Source organism: Gambusia affinis, linkage group LG04, assembly GCF_019740435.1.
Source record: "Gambusia affinis linkage group LG04, SWU_Gaff_1.0, whole genome shotgun sequence".
In the NCBI taxonomy this organism is placed as follows: domain Eukaryota; kingdom Metazoa; phylum Chordata; class Actinopteri; order Cyprinodontiformes; family Poeciliidae; genus Gambusia; species Gambusia affinis.
This window is the reverse complement of record NC_057871.1, coordinates 8,475,118-8,489,167: the sequence shown is the minus strand read 5'-3', so window position 1 is coordinate 8,489,167 and position 14,050 is coordinate 8,475,118. Positions and strand designations below refer to the sequence as shown.

The 14,050-nt window shown below is 41.1% G+C and overlaps 1 protein-coding gene across 2 annotated transcripts in view; it reads left to right on the top strand.

The window, feature by feature from the left end:
• n4bp2 (NEDD4 binding protein 2) overlaps positions 1-14,050 on the top strand; it is a 17,662-nt gene extending 3,612 nt beyond the window's left edge. Inside the window, exons 2-17 of one of the 2 annotated variants that reach the window (XM_044115329.1) lie at positions 84-511; positions 1,647-2,667; positions 3,739-3,863; positions 3,994-4,082; positions 4,254-4,330; positions 4,700-4,840; positions 6,451-8,798; positions 9,988-10,073; positions 10,173-10,218; positions 10,350-10,525; positions 10,618-10,742; positions 11,419-11,548; positions 11,798-11,974; positions 12,217-12,385; positions 12,791-12,914; positions 13,008-14,050. In XM_044115329.1, the coding sequence (XP_043971264.1) occupies positions 298-511; positions 1,647-2,667; positions 3,739-3,863; positions 3,994-4,082; positions 4,254-4,330; positions 4,700-4,840; positions 6,451-8,798; positions 9,988-10,073; positions 10,173-10,218; positions 10,350-10,525; positions 10,618-10,742; positions 11,419-11,548; positions 11,798-11,974; positions 12,217-12,385; positions 12,791-12,914; positions 13,008-13,053 (5,094 nt within the window). In that variant the 5' untranslated portion in view covers positions 84-297 and the 3' untranslated portion in view covers positions 13,054-14,050. The remainder of the gene's footprint in view (positions 1-83; positions 512-1,646; positions 2,668-3,738; positions 3,864-3,993; positions 4,083-4,253; positions 4,331-4,699; positions 4,841-6,450; positions 8,799-9,987; positions 10,074-10,172; positions 10,219-10,349; positions 10,526-10,617; positions 10,743-11,418; positions 11,549-11,797; positions 11,975-12,216; positions 12,386-12,790; positions 12,915-13,007) is intronic. The other variant, XM_044115331.1, reaches the window with a different exon arrangement.

The window sequence follows — 14,050 nt, the reverse complement described above, 5'->3', positions numbered from 1 at the left end:
TTTTGAGCGACGACAGGAAAGAAAAGAAAAGCGAGAACTCCAGCTTTTATTTTGAAGTCACTATTTCCAGCCATTCCTTCCAGACATGCAGTAGCCAAGAAGAAGTTGTCATTTCCGACGTAGCTATTTCCACCACTTGGAGTGCTGTTGGGGACCAAAACCTTGAATTTCTCCACTCCAGTGGATATGATAGTAGCATGTTTTTACCTTCGAGCCTCTCTCTTGTGACTACCCGGTCTCTCGTTAGCTGTGCTAGCAGCTAATGAGAGAAGTCGGTGGCAGTAGGTCGGCTAAGGTATGCCTCGGAAAAAGAAAAACGGCCAGAGCCCAGCCAGGCAGCCCCACAGGCCACCCGAGGGAGGACGACCCACGGGCTATCCACCACCTCAGAGATATGACTTCCATCAGAGCAGCGCCGAAAAGGAGAACATCCTTAAAAGAATGCAGGAGATGTTTTCACATCTGGACCCAGAGGTTATACACATCGTGCTCTCTGAGTGTGACTTTAAAGGTACCAAAAACAAACGGAACCTTCGCTGTCCGACCTGCTGGTTCAGGTTGTAACTAGGCTAACCGGTTAGCTTCCTGACTAAGACTTAAGAAGCAGTAGTGGTAGGTTGAAGCGTACAAACACAACATTATTAACTGGACCTTTCTCATGATAGTACCAGGTCAGTAATGTAATAAATTACAGCTTAAACGTGAGCTGCAGTAAGTTAAATAAACCTATGCTCCCTCTTCCACCTGTTGCCACTAGAAGCTACATAAATACTAACGCGTCACTAGAATATGAATGACGCATCATGTTTGTTTCCTTCCCAGCCCGCCAAAAACAACATTTAGTGTTTATTTAGCAGAATTTGTTGTTGTTAAGTATAATAACAACACAGAACTCTGTTTAACATTGTCTATTCTTGATCGTTGTGGATTTTACATTTAACTAGAGATGTTAAATGTACATCTCTAGTCAGAATTTCTATAAAAATTTAAAGACTTTCATACTGATCTGAGCCATTTAAAATTTATTTTTCTTTCTTGTATATTTGGAGAAAAAGTGACAGGTATTCCAGGTGAAGACAATATGGACTTGAATGTTTTTACACAATATTTTGTGACATAGCAATCATAATACATTATTAATACTACAAACAGGACACTGACTCTTCTTGACATATTAAAACCCTGTAGAACAAAGAGAACTGTTGTGGAGGTTAATTAACAGATTGGAAGAGCAGATAATTTAATTTCTGACCAGCAAGTCAATGATCAGGGCAATGTTCGCCTGCAAATCTCCCTACACGTTTCTGCATTTAACACAACTTGTTTTATAGTTAAAAGCAACAGGAAATTCTTATATTCTTTGTAGAATCAAATGTAATTTTTTGCCACTCCAAAGTGACTGCACCTTGCAGTTTTATTTAATCAGTAGCACTCAGGATTTAGGAAGGCAGTTGGTTGAAATAAATTGCAGCAATAAGGTTATTCTCTAACATACTAATTTGGTAGCATTTGCATTCGGTGTATAGTGTTTCAAAATAAATTTGATAGAGTTGGGAATAAGAGCACAAGTTTTATTGTTTGTGTTATTTAACAACTATGGTCAACATTTACTCCTTCACTAATATTTGTATCTGTGTCTGCCTTAGTTGAAAATGCAATGGACTCTCTGCTGGAGCTGTCTGGTGCAGCTGAAGGCGTGATCCCACAGCCTCCTCCTGTCTCTGGCTTCGAGCGCACTGCTGCAGCGTTGCTCAGCCCGCATCATTTTTCCCAACTGAATCCCGATGGACATCCCTTCGGGACGGGATATCGCTCCTCCTCCCTTCCATCTACAAACCTGCTGACGGAGGACCTGGACCTGCTCATCGATCAAGAACTGGAGTCGCTAACCGAGCAGCAAGATGTCAAGGATGAGGCGCCTGGCAGCGCATCATCGTGTCTCCCTTTATTCGCTCCTCCTCCTGTTTCTCAGCAGGCGCTCCCAGAGCTTCTTCAGAGCAGCATGGAAGCTGCATCCAAGGAGCGCTTTACCACCCAGACATCCCTGTCGGGTGGACAGGTGGAGGATCAGTCTGGAGTTTCCTCTCCCCTGAACCAGCTCAGCACATGGGGAGATGAAGTCATGGAGACACAAAAGGATATGCTGGATTTTACACACTTGACAACAGAAAGCTCTGCAGACAAGTCTAAGACCCCGTTGGACCTAGCAGCGTCTGGACGTCCCTCTGCTTTCCAGGTGTATAAAAAGCAGGAAACATCTAAGACTGCTCCAGAATGGACCACACCCACATACTCAGATTCATTAGCCACCGGAGCCAGATCCAAAGCGAGTCTACTAAATAGCAACCCACATGGCTATGGGTCATCATTCTGGAACTTGGGTGTACCAGAGTTCTGCCGTCCGGTCCAAGGAAGCCAGAGGCCAGCCTTTATCACCCCCGTGGCTCGGGGACCCTCCTGTTGGCTGAGCCCTTCCAGACTTGCCTCCCCCTGGCTGAACACGGGCCCCATCAGTCAGTCACCTCTCAAACCTTCTGCTGTCTCCAAGTCTTGGGCCCTTCCAGCGGCCCTACAGGCCCCTGCTCTCCACAGCAGGCTGCAGTTGCAAGGAAAGGTGCTTGTGCTGCTTCGTGGTGCTCCAGGCTCTGGCAAGTCAACCCTGGCAAGGTAAACATGCTGTGATACTCTGACTCTAGTCACCGTAGTTGTATGTGTGTATTTTTTTTTAATTACTGCTATTGACTTGTGACTTGGATATCAGAGCTATTAACTAAAACTATGACAGTGTACTGTCTTGCCTCTTGTGCTCTATGCCAATAAATCAGATTCTTACATTGTTACTACAGTTAAACATAAAATTCTTGCTTTTTTGGCACCTCAGATGAGAGTTAAAAAAGACAGATTTATTTATTTTAACCTACAAGTTCCTTTACTATCACCAGACATAAAGCTGATTTTCTTCACCTCTGTTCTGGCTCTCTGGAACAAAACTTATTCTTTAGAAAACTTGGTGTAAAAACTGGTGACAAGAAGCAAACTATCTTCTAGGACCATCAGGGTTCAAGCAGGGACATTTATTCAGCCAGACATAACCTACATGCAGAACAATGCAGAGAGACAATCCAGGAATTTACTGACCGAAGCGTTCGATGACCTCACCTTGTATACCTTCTTTAAGGTTATATTAGGTGGTATAGAAGAAGGTGTTTACCTTTACCATTCTTTTTTATGGCATAAAATAAACAAATAATTAAAGAAAAATACATTTTATTGCATAAAAAGCCATAAGACAGCGTCAACTGTAGCAAAGAATGTCTCTAAGCTAAAAAAAATACTTCTCACATCAACGTGTGGAAAGCCCAGTCCTTTCTGCTTGGTTTAACATCAATGCAGTGTAGAGCTAATCTGTTTAATTTTTTGGATTAACTGATTAATAAGTGGGGAGTAAAAAGCACTTAACAGGAGATTTTTTTTCAGACAATTTAAATCAGGAGATGCTGAAACTATGAAGTTCTGGGTAGAACACATTTGCAGACAAAGGTTTAGCATCTTAAACTTAAAATGTATTGTTTTGGCTTCTACTGAACCGATGTCTGAACCCAGTCTTAGTCAGATGTGACTAAGACTGATATTTTCAGCGAAACACACACCAGTTTAGTTGCTTAATTGTACTGGTGAATTTCTGCTGCAGCAGTCACTTGAATGTTGCATCAGCCATGAACATGTGCGTCTTTGCAGAGCCTTGTTGGAGCATAACCCAGGCGGAGTCGTGCTTAGCACTGATGACTATTTCAACCACGGTGGAAGGTACCAATTTGACCCCATGGTCCTGGGGCAGGCCCACGAGTGGAACCATAAACGAGGTCAACATTCACATGCATGTTAATATAAAGTACAACAGTTTGTACGTCTTTTGATTGAATGTGAGCGTTCTATTTTTTTTTTACCCCAGTTTCTGTTTTTCCTGTTTTGCAAATGGAAATTTTTTCACAGCCAGGGAGAGTTTTGAGCATGGCATCAACCCTATCATCATTGATAACACCAACATGCAGGGATGGGAGATGAAACCCTACGTGGTTCAGGTCAGTTAGCTTGCAAAGAAGTTAATAAAACAGTTATTTTAATCACAAACACTCACTGCACTGTGACAAAGAGGTTACAAAAGGTGGGAGAGTTGATTAGTGAAAGAAAAGCTTATAAATAATGGATTACTTACAACTGTGGTGTAATCAGCAGTGTGCTGTCTGCTTTAGGCGCTGAAACACGGCTATAAGGTGTTGTTCAAAGAGCCGGACACTTCGTGGAAGTCCAAGCCCAGAGAACTGGAGAGGTAAGAGACAGTAGGACGTCTGTCATTTAGTTTATTATGAACAATGCCTTCAGTGTATTATAAGCCTGGTGGGCCACCACCAGGCTTAGCATTATTAATTTATTATTATTATTTTTTTAATGATTGCCTTTTTAAAACTTTTTAGTTGGTGTTTAGGTATTACTCATCAAGTCCTCCTAAAATGCATAACCATGAAATGATTTTTTATTTTATTTTTTTCAAATTCTCTGTGAACTTTAAAAAAAATGTTTAACTCAAAAACATGGCAGGAGGCTGGATGACTGACCTAACGCCCAGAGCTCTGGGCAAGTTTTCTGGTGGAAACACTGAATGTTTGTAATTTTCCTATCTGTGTGTGTTAATTTGCAGGCGTACCGCCCATAACGTACCTGTTGAAACAATTCGCCGGATGCTGAATGGATACGATCGCTTTGTAACGGTTCAGTCCATTATGAGCTCACACATGCCTGAGTTTAAACCAGCTCTTCTGCAGGAGAACTGCCACTCACTGTGAGTGATTATTCAAAACATTTCACTGTTTGTTTCACAAAACAAAACAAAATAAAAAAAAGCTATGAGAATGATAAAGGCATTAAAGTGTAAATCCACCAGGTCGTCAGCATTCCAGCATCTAAACCTTCTCTGAACATGGCCTGCCTCTGAATGAGTTCATGAAGGCTGAGTACCCCTCGTCCAGAATGCTGAGTCATACACATTTCAAGACATTTTATGTGACAAGCCTATTCAATGTAGCATTGCAAAGTTAAAAGGAATTGATAGTTTTAAAAATAATTTAATTGAACCCAGTCCTTCCTCTTTGGTTCTGGTTTTATGTATTTTAGAAGATGAACCTCCACTTCAGTCTTCCAGCATTGGTGTTTACATGGTGTGTTCAAAGTGAAGTGTAGAATTAGTTTTTTGTCAAACAACGCTTTGCATGTAGGCCTGATATGACATTTTGTTTTCCCACGTGTTTGCTTTGTCCCAATAGATGGCTTGTGGCCAAGTTCCTGGCAGGGTTTCTTATGGCTTTCTTTAGGCTCTTCCATTAAATCCAAACTCAAATGCATGGCAAATATTTTCCCTGTTGGCAAATTCTTCTGCCGGAGCTGTGGATCTCCAGAGTCACCATGGACTCCTTGCCTGCTTCTCTGACTATGGCTCTTCTTGTCCACGCTGTCAATTTAGGACAGTCATGTCTTGCCGGGCTTATTAGTTGGGCCATCCTCTTTTCATTTTCAGATAATTACTGAGCCCTATGAGTTGTTCAAGCTTTGGGTAATTTCAGAACCAAATCCTGCTTCCTGAACTTCTCCACATCTGTTCTCTGACCTTTGTGTTATGTTCCTCAGTCTTTATGATGCTTTTTGTTCACTAATGTTTTCTAAAAAACCCCGAGGCCTTCATGAATCAGGTGGATTTATACTGAGATTAAATTACAGACATATGGACTTTATGTAATGACTAAGATTTATAAGGATAATTGGTCACAGACTTATCTGGGATGACCAGAGTAAAAACGATTAAATACAAATGGACAACCTTTCTCACAAATCACTGTGAAATAGTTTATTACATAAAGTCCCAATAAAATAGATTGAAAACAAAAGTGAAAAAGCTTAAAGCTGCACTAGGTATATTATGATAATTATGGTGTTTTTTTTTGTTTCTTTTACTTTTACAGGATCATTAGTATGGCCATCGATGACAGCAGATAAACAGTTTTCCTGGAACATTAAGTTGCTTCTATGTCATATTTAGAACACTGAGCAGCAGATAGATGAGCATTAGTGACAGCGCTAAGACTCGTCTCTTGGCTCTGATTGGTTGCTTTCTGCAGATAGCACCGATGATGGTATCACTGGGAGAAGCTTGATTTATTTATTTTTTCACCAATTATTTTTCTCATACTGTCATGACATTATGATTTAAAAAAATATGTAAAAAAACAACATCTAGTTTATAAAAGTTACACACCGCAGCTTTAAGGAGTAAGAAGACTGACAGTTTCTTTTAAGCAGATAAATTGTAAATCTCATTTAATCTTTTTAAAACTTGTAGCATATTCATGTACATTTGTGTTCATACATCTACAACATCCCATCCTATCTTTTTTGCAGGCCTGCGGACACGCCCTGTCCAGACTTGGTAGATCGGTCCAGACTGAATGAGGAATGTAAAAGTTCCCACCCTCAGCTTTATTCTTCTCTCCCTGACGTGTCGTCCATCAGTGGCTCCGAAGACGCTGGAATGCCTGACGACTCTTCTTGTGAATCCACCGAGTCGCTCGACATCCAGCTGCAAGGAAAAGAAACCAGCAGGCCAGACGCTTTTGATGCAGAGGATATTTATTCGGGTCAAGTGGATTCTGAACTGAATCCCACTAAAAGAGAAGGGAGAATCCCAGATTGCATTGTGGAATCTGTGATGAATGAAGACCACTCTGATGAAGTTCCTGTGGCGTTCTCTGAATCTATTGCACAAAGAGTGAAAAGGGAAAGAACACAAAGGTCTGTTAAAGATACCAGCTCATCAGACAAGGATACTTCAACAGATGAGCAAGCAGAGGAGGAGACGGTGGGGAAAGGAGAAGAGAAGAGGAACTCTGAGATGCTTGATTTTGTTGGAGACTGGCCCTCTGAAGAGTCTCTTCAGCAGCGACCGGTGAAGAGAGGAGAGAGGTGCAAGGAAAGGAAAATAGGTGATGATGAAAAATCAAAGATTGTAACATCAGGCCCAGATATAACAGAGTTGCAGAAGCTTCTTGACCTTATTCAGACCGGTGTGGTCACAGATCAGATGAGTTCATCCTGCTCGCTCTCTCCCAGCTCCGGGGAAGAGCTTGAGAAACAGGATGACGGTGGCAAGGTGGAAAAAGTTAACAAAACTGAAGAGAGGCAGCAAAACTGGAGCAAATCTGGCTTACCTGACTGTGTCCAGGACTGGAAGGCAAGACTGGAAGACTGGAAGGACTGTTGCGAAGGAATCGAGAGTGAAAACAAAACAAATACCAACACCGAAAGGATCTCTGATTCTTCAGAAACTGGAAAAGAACTACTGGAGCCAACAGATGTATGCAGCGATCAAGTTGGAAACAAAGACGCAGATCTGAAAGAAATTCACAGATCCCAGGGAGCCGAGTCAAATATGAAACACGTTAGTGAGGGTCCTGAAAGTCCAGCGTCTGAGTTATTTGCAGAAGCAGAAAGTTGTGGCAGCAGTCAGGAGAAAAAGCAGCGACAGGGTCGGAGATCCGGGACGAAGTGCAAGTTGGCCCTCACCTTCTCTCACAACTCTTCCATGAATGATTCAGACTGTTCAAACACTGCGGTTGAAAATATGGACACCAAAAAAATCTCAAATTCTGATGCCAAAGCGATCAGTTCTGATCTGAAACCGAATTTGGACCTGCTCTGCCTGTCCCGCCCTGAGCTACCAACCGCCTTCGCTTCAGTAGAAACGAGCTGCTTCTGTCAGACAGAACCGCAGGAATTCGCTCTTCTCTGGCGTCTCAACCGTCACCATGGCTCTGATGGCGCTGTCGTGGTTGCCAGCGGACACTCCGGCGACGTCCGGGTGTTGGAAGGAAACTCTTCTCGTTTTGTGCCATGGCTGTCCTCCACAACTTCTGCTGTGAACTCATCCATCCTCATGGAGGTGCCATACCGGGTGGTGCACGAGAAGGGCACCCAGGTGGAAGAGAAGGAGCTTGGGGTGACTCAGAACCGGCTGGAGAGCTTGCGCATTCTCAGCCGCCATTTTAAACTCGTTAGTTTTGATACGTTAGAGGATCTGTATGACAAGTGCAGTCAGGACTTGGAATGGACCACCAACCTCCTGCTGGACTCTGGAGAGAGGTTCTTCCGGGATGAAGATTGTGAGGACATCCAACCCTCCAGCCAAGCTGAAGCTTTGAGTGCGGTTTCAGACACTGGTGAATGTCTGGAACCAGTGAGGGAGTGCAAGTCTAAAGAAGAGCAAACTGGGGCAAAAGAAGCAGCACAAGAGTTGACTCATGAGACAGAAAGGGCATCAAATGAAGGTAACAAAAACTCTGACATACCACTTGGAAGGGAATCAGTTTCAGTTATGGACGATGAACAATCAGAACCAACTTCTGACCAAGAACCGGTTCCTCACACAGAACCTCCCCCTCCTGAAGCAGTCAAACTGGAGCGCAGCTCCGACACTGACCTCTTGGTTGCAGATGCTGATTTCGAGGACGGAGCTTGGGGCGGCAGCGAAGACATCTTAGACTTTGAAACTAAAACCACAGACGATATCGCGAGCATGGATGAGATCAACCGACTTCTGCAGGCTGAGCTGGAAGAGATGGAAAGAGAACAAAGTCAGAGGAAAGCAGAGAGGCAAAGCCAACATCTGAACATCCAAACCGTGGAGCTGAAACTCTCCACAGAGCTGGCGCTGCAGCTAACGGAGCTGTTTGGTCCTGTCGGAGTAGACCCAGGTAATTTACATGCAGGGAGTTCACTGTGCTTACTTGAAGCTGAAATAACCATCTAAAGCGCAGGTTAAGAGTACCTGTGGCATGCAAAAGCATTTATATCCCTTGAAATATGTTGATAATAAAAATATGAAAAATGTGGTGTGCATTTGTACTCTGGTAAACATTCAAGAAGCCTATATTAACGCTGTAGGAGCTGCAGAGATCCACAGCTCAGGTAATAGACTATTGTCTGGACAACTAATATTAATACACTCAACAAATTTGTCCCCCATTTGAGAGTGGCAAGAATAAAGTGATTACTAAAACATGTGGAAGAAGTTTCTCTGGTCAGATGAGACCAAGACTGAACTTTAGACCTACATGTGAAACTGACACAGTGCAGCACCTGGAACTAGAGCTGCACAATATTTCAAATTTCAGTTGTCATTGTCTTATCAAAGGAAATGTAATCCATTATTTTATGCGGCATACTATCCATTCACACTCTGCACACCAAAACTAAAGTTGGCCATTTGGGTGACTTATGGCTGAGCAACCAGATGTGTAATTATTATTGCTGAGATAAACCTCAAAAGTGGATTGAAAGACAGAAAAGGGCCATATGTGTTGTTTCTAGCTGATATAATCACAAATGCTTTCCTGATATCAATCAGCTCGACTTTGTAAACAGCATCCCTAAAGTGAAACATGGTGGCGGCAGCATCATTCTTTGCAAATGCCGGCCAAAGTTGATGGAAATATAGATGGAGTTACAGACAAGGAAACTTAGTTGCTGCAAAATACTGAAAATTAGCTTCCTGTCAGGTTCAGTGACCAAAACAAACAGAGTTACAATTAAATGGTTTAGTGGAAACTATATTCATGTGTTAGAATAGCCCAGTCAACACCCAGATCTAAATACTGTTGAGAATGTGATTTTCAGAGACAATCTACATCCAGTCTGACTGAGCATGTTCTGTTGTGCATAGATGAATGTCAAAAATATCAATAAAAGCTGTAAATTTACTGTGGTCACTGCAGTAAAAGGTGGTCAGTCAAAGTTTTAACTCAAGGGGACATGAATGCAAATGCACACTTTTGTCATATTTTTAACTGCATAATTATGAAAACTATGTACACTACAACTATGTGTAGTATTCTGTGTATCTGCCACATTAAATCCCATTGCATCTTATTGGTTGTCCGTTAGGCACATGTTCAGCCGATGACTTTGCTGTGCTGATGGACCTCAATCTGGCTAAACTTCTCCACCAAAAGTGGAAAGAAACTATTCAGGTTAGATTAAATCTTGCAGGAAAAAAAGCACCAGCACTTCTGTCTAGATCTACCATTGTGCATCTGTTTCTCTTTTAATAAATATACTTTATTTTTCAGGAAAGACAAAGACAAGCAGCTCTATCTTTCCAGCTGCTCGAGGAAAGTAAGTAGCAGATATTTTGAAGCAACAAACTAAACACAAAAACTGTACCTGCTAGTATTTTGCAGGCTTAGTGTAGTTTTTCTTTTATGGCTCTTAAATGTGGATTTTTAATTGCTTACATGTTACACAAGAACGAACACATCCAGGTAGTTCCCCGATGAGCAAAAATGGCGACGTGTCACTGGCCGGCCAGCCAGACTCCAGCGCTCGGATCCCGTTTATGGATCACTGGAATGTGTCTCGTCCACACGTCTCTCTTAGAGACATCATCAAAGAGGAGCAAGCTCTGCAGTCAAACATGCAGAAGGTATCGCAACACCACAAAGGTGTTTATAACACATGACCCTACGGTTGTTCCTTCTCATTTCCATTAACTCTGTCTGGCCGCCTTTCTTTCAGACCAGACAGAGTCGCGTTGACCTCCACCGCAGGGATGGAGCTACGTTGTTGAAAGAGAAGCAACTTTACCAACTTTTCCCCACAATCGACAAACATTTTCTGCAGGACATCTTCAGAGATCACAAGTATGAAAAGAATATGTTCATTCTTGTAGGGCTGTTATGCAATGGTAACATCATATAAACTCTTTAAAAGACAGTCATTTTCTTTGCCATTTATTCTTATGTAGGTCTGCAACTGACAATTATTTTACTAATCAATTTTTCTATCAATTATTCTGGTAATCAATTAATCGGACAAAAAAAAGTTGCACATTCTGCAGATTTTTTATTTAACTATTTAAGCCTTTTTTATATATTAGCCATACATTAAAAATGAAAATAACAAAATAATTAAATAATTTTTAATAATAAGAACCTAAAAGTTTTATTGCATAAAGTGCAATAACCTAACATTTATTTAATACACTTGGTTATTTGTAGCATCTATAGCTGACATGTGAAAACGCCTAATTGCTGCTCTGAGTGTGTTGTTCTTTCAGCAAATGCCCTTTTTATAGTCTGTCTACTTCAGCTAATGAATAATCAATTATTAGATTAGTTGGCAATTATTTCAATAATCCATCCATTAAGATTAATCGTTTCACTCCAGAAATCAAGAAAAATGAAAGCTAAAATCCCTGATCCTTTTTACAACCGTAGAGGACAAACGGCATTTCCAGTATTCCACCAAGCTACTGCTCCGTAACTGCTGTGAAGTCATGTGTTGTTTTGTGTTTTTATTTTTTGTTCCTTTGCACAGTTACAGTCTCACCCAGACTGAGCTGTTTCTACGCTCTCTTCTCAACGAGGAGGAACCTGTGAAGTTGGTTGTTGCACCGGAAGCTCCTCGATTGGACCAGCACAGAGTAGCCAGCAAGGAAAGGGAAAAGGTGCAAATTTCTTCTGTTTAAGAGCTTTTTATGAGCATCTTTCGCTTTTTTTTATTTTGATTTGGCTCTTGAGGGGCTTGTTAGAAAACAAACACCCTGAAGACCAAAATATTCATTTATAGTTATTTGTCTTGTTTCATTATAAGCCACTTTACATCTATTCATTCTTTGAATTATCCCATAAAAAGCTTCATTATTGACGGAAAACAACACAATGTGCTCCCTTCTGTTTTCGCTTCATCCAAACAGAAGCAGAAGTCGTTGGAGTCTGCTGTCCCCAACTATCAGGATACAGATGATCCGGAGTACGAAGACTTCAGGGCTGAGGCCAACCTTCAGAGGAGGCGACAGCTTGAGAACTTTGCGAAGGCTGCAGAAGCTTTCAGGCAAGGTCGCAAAGAAGTGGCTTCATTTTACGCACAGCAGGTAAAAACAGGAGGCCAAGAAACGGATTCATGAACAGTATCTTGCAGCAGTTTATATATATATATATATATATATATATATATATATATATTTTTTTTTTTTATTTAAAATTTTCTTCTGTGGGATTTTTTTTTTTTTTTTTTTTAGTATGTCACAAATGAAAATGTTGGTAATCATTGAACTATCCATCTAAGAGTAACATTTTTATTTACTTCCTGTTTTTTTATCTGCTCTTGCCTTAGGGACACTTGCACGGCCAGCGGATGCGTGAGGCCAATCACAGAGCAGCGGTTCAGATATTTGAAAGAGTCAACTCATCACTGCTGCCCAGAAACATCCTGGACCTTCATGGGTTGCATGTGAACGAGGCCTTAGAGCATCTGGCTCAAGTCCTGGAGGAAAAAACTGCAGGTTAAACCAGTGTTTTGAAAGTTGGATGGGATTTTCAGCTGACAATAGAAAGGTGTAGTAGTGTGTGAATGATCTGAAATATTGCAGGTTTTTTTTCTTTCGGAAAAACCATTTTAGAAAAGTAAATTTATGTAAAATGTGTCATGCAAGTTTTAGCTTTGAAATGGCATAAAGATTGCAGGAGTAGCAATCTGCACAAAAAGGTACTGAGAGAATTTGAATAATTTATTGCATTTGCAAAAAACACGGTTTAAAAAAAATATTTTTAATCATTAAATCTTAGCATTAAGTTTTGTTATAGTCCCTGCTCCACAGTTCTACAGTTCCGACTACGTTGTGGTGCGAGCGTGCTCCTGTTAACTGTACTTTGTGTGTTTTGTTTCTCTTTGGCCTCTTTGTGAACAGAGAGCGAGCAGGGTCTGTGTCAACCTCAGCTCTCTGTCATCACAGGAAGAGGGAACCACAGCCAGGGGGGAGTGGCCCGCATCCGGCCCGCTGTCATAGACTACCTCACCAACAAGCACTACAGGTACGGATACACTCACACGACACACACACAAAATCATGCAAAAGGAAGAGAGACATCTTCACCCATACCTTCTCCCGTGTGTGTTTCTGTCAGGTTCAGTGAGCCTAAGCCAGGCCTCGTGTTGGTCTCTTTGAAGTGAAAAGACCCGTTTTCTACTGCTGCGAACCAGAACTCTCTTCATCTCTTGCTCTCGTTTTTCAGTGCTACAGTTTACATAGTGCTTAAAAGCTCAGTAAATATTTGTATTCCTTTGATGCAAATACCCCTCTTCATCAGTCCTGCACCTACTAAAAAGACAAAAAGTCATATAATTACTGAAAATAATTTTAATCCTTGTCACCTTATGTGAAGGAACTCCATTGGTATTAAACAGAAATAAGTTAATATCTGCCAGTAAAATGGTTAAAACATTTACATTTTATTATAAAATTTTCTATGGTGTATTTTTACCTCCTTTCTGTTTTAGATAATCGGATTTTGAAGTTTTCAGACTCTGCAGAGTCGTGTTTGAGCTCTACTGTTCATGTTTTGCCTATCTTTAAATCAGTTATGATGCTGTGTGCATAATGGAGGCTTCCCTTGCAGTGTTGATGTAAGACGTTATTTGGGATACAGTTAATGCCTTAAACTTCATGTTCTTTTACATGGTTTTTACAAAGAAAACAGCTTTAAAGAAAATGCAGCTTTTCTTCTTTCATTATAGTTTTAAAGACACCACACGCTATGTTTTAAGCTTCACAGATCCGGCTGTGTGAAACAGATTGAGCAATCTCTGCCGTTGCTTCTGAAGGCAGCTGCGTCCTTAACAGAACGTTTTTATAACCCGTCGTATTTGTGAGAAAGGTTAGCTGCTAACACTCAAACTCAGGTGACCCGGTGTGTCGGCCGTTTTCAGCTCATTCCTTGTAGGTTTTAAAATGTCTTTTGCCAATTGTCCTACCAGCTGTCTTCCAGAGGATGCTATTTTTAGTTTTAAAAAGTTAAATTGCCTTCTTATTTTTCTAAAAGCTGTTCACTTTTGTTGTTTGTAAATATTATTGTAAGCACACTAAATCTAAAGACAAATGTATTTTTTAGCCAATGTGTCTATACAATTTTACAGAGCATGATATTTGTGAAATAAATCTATTTGTTTA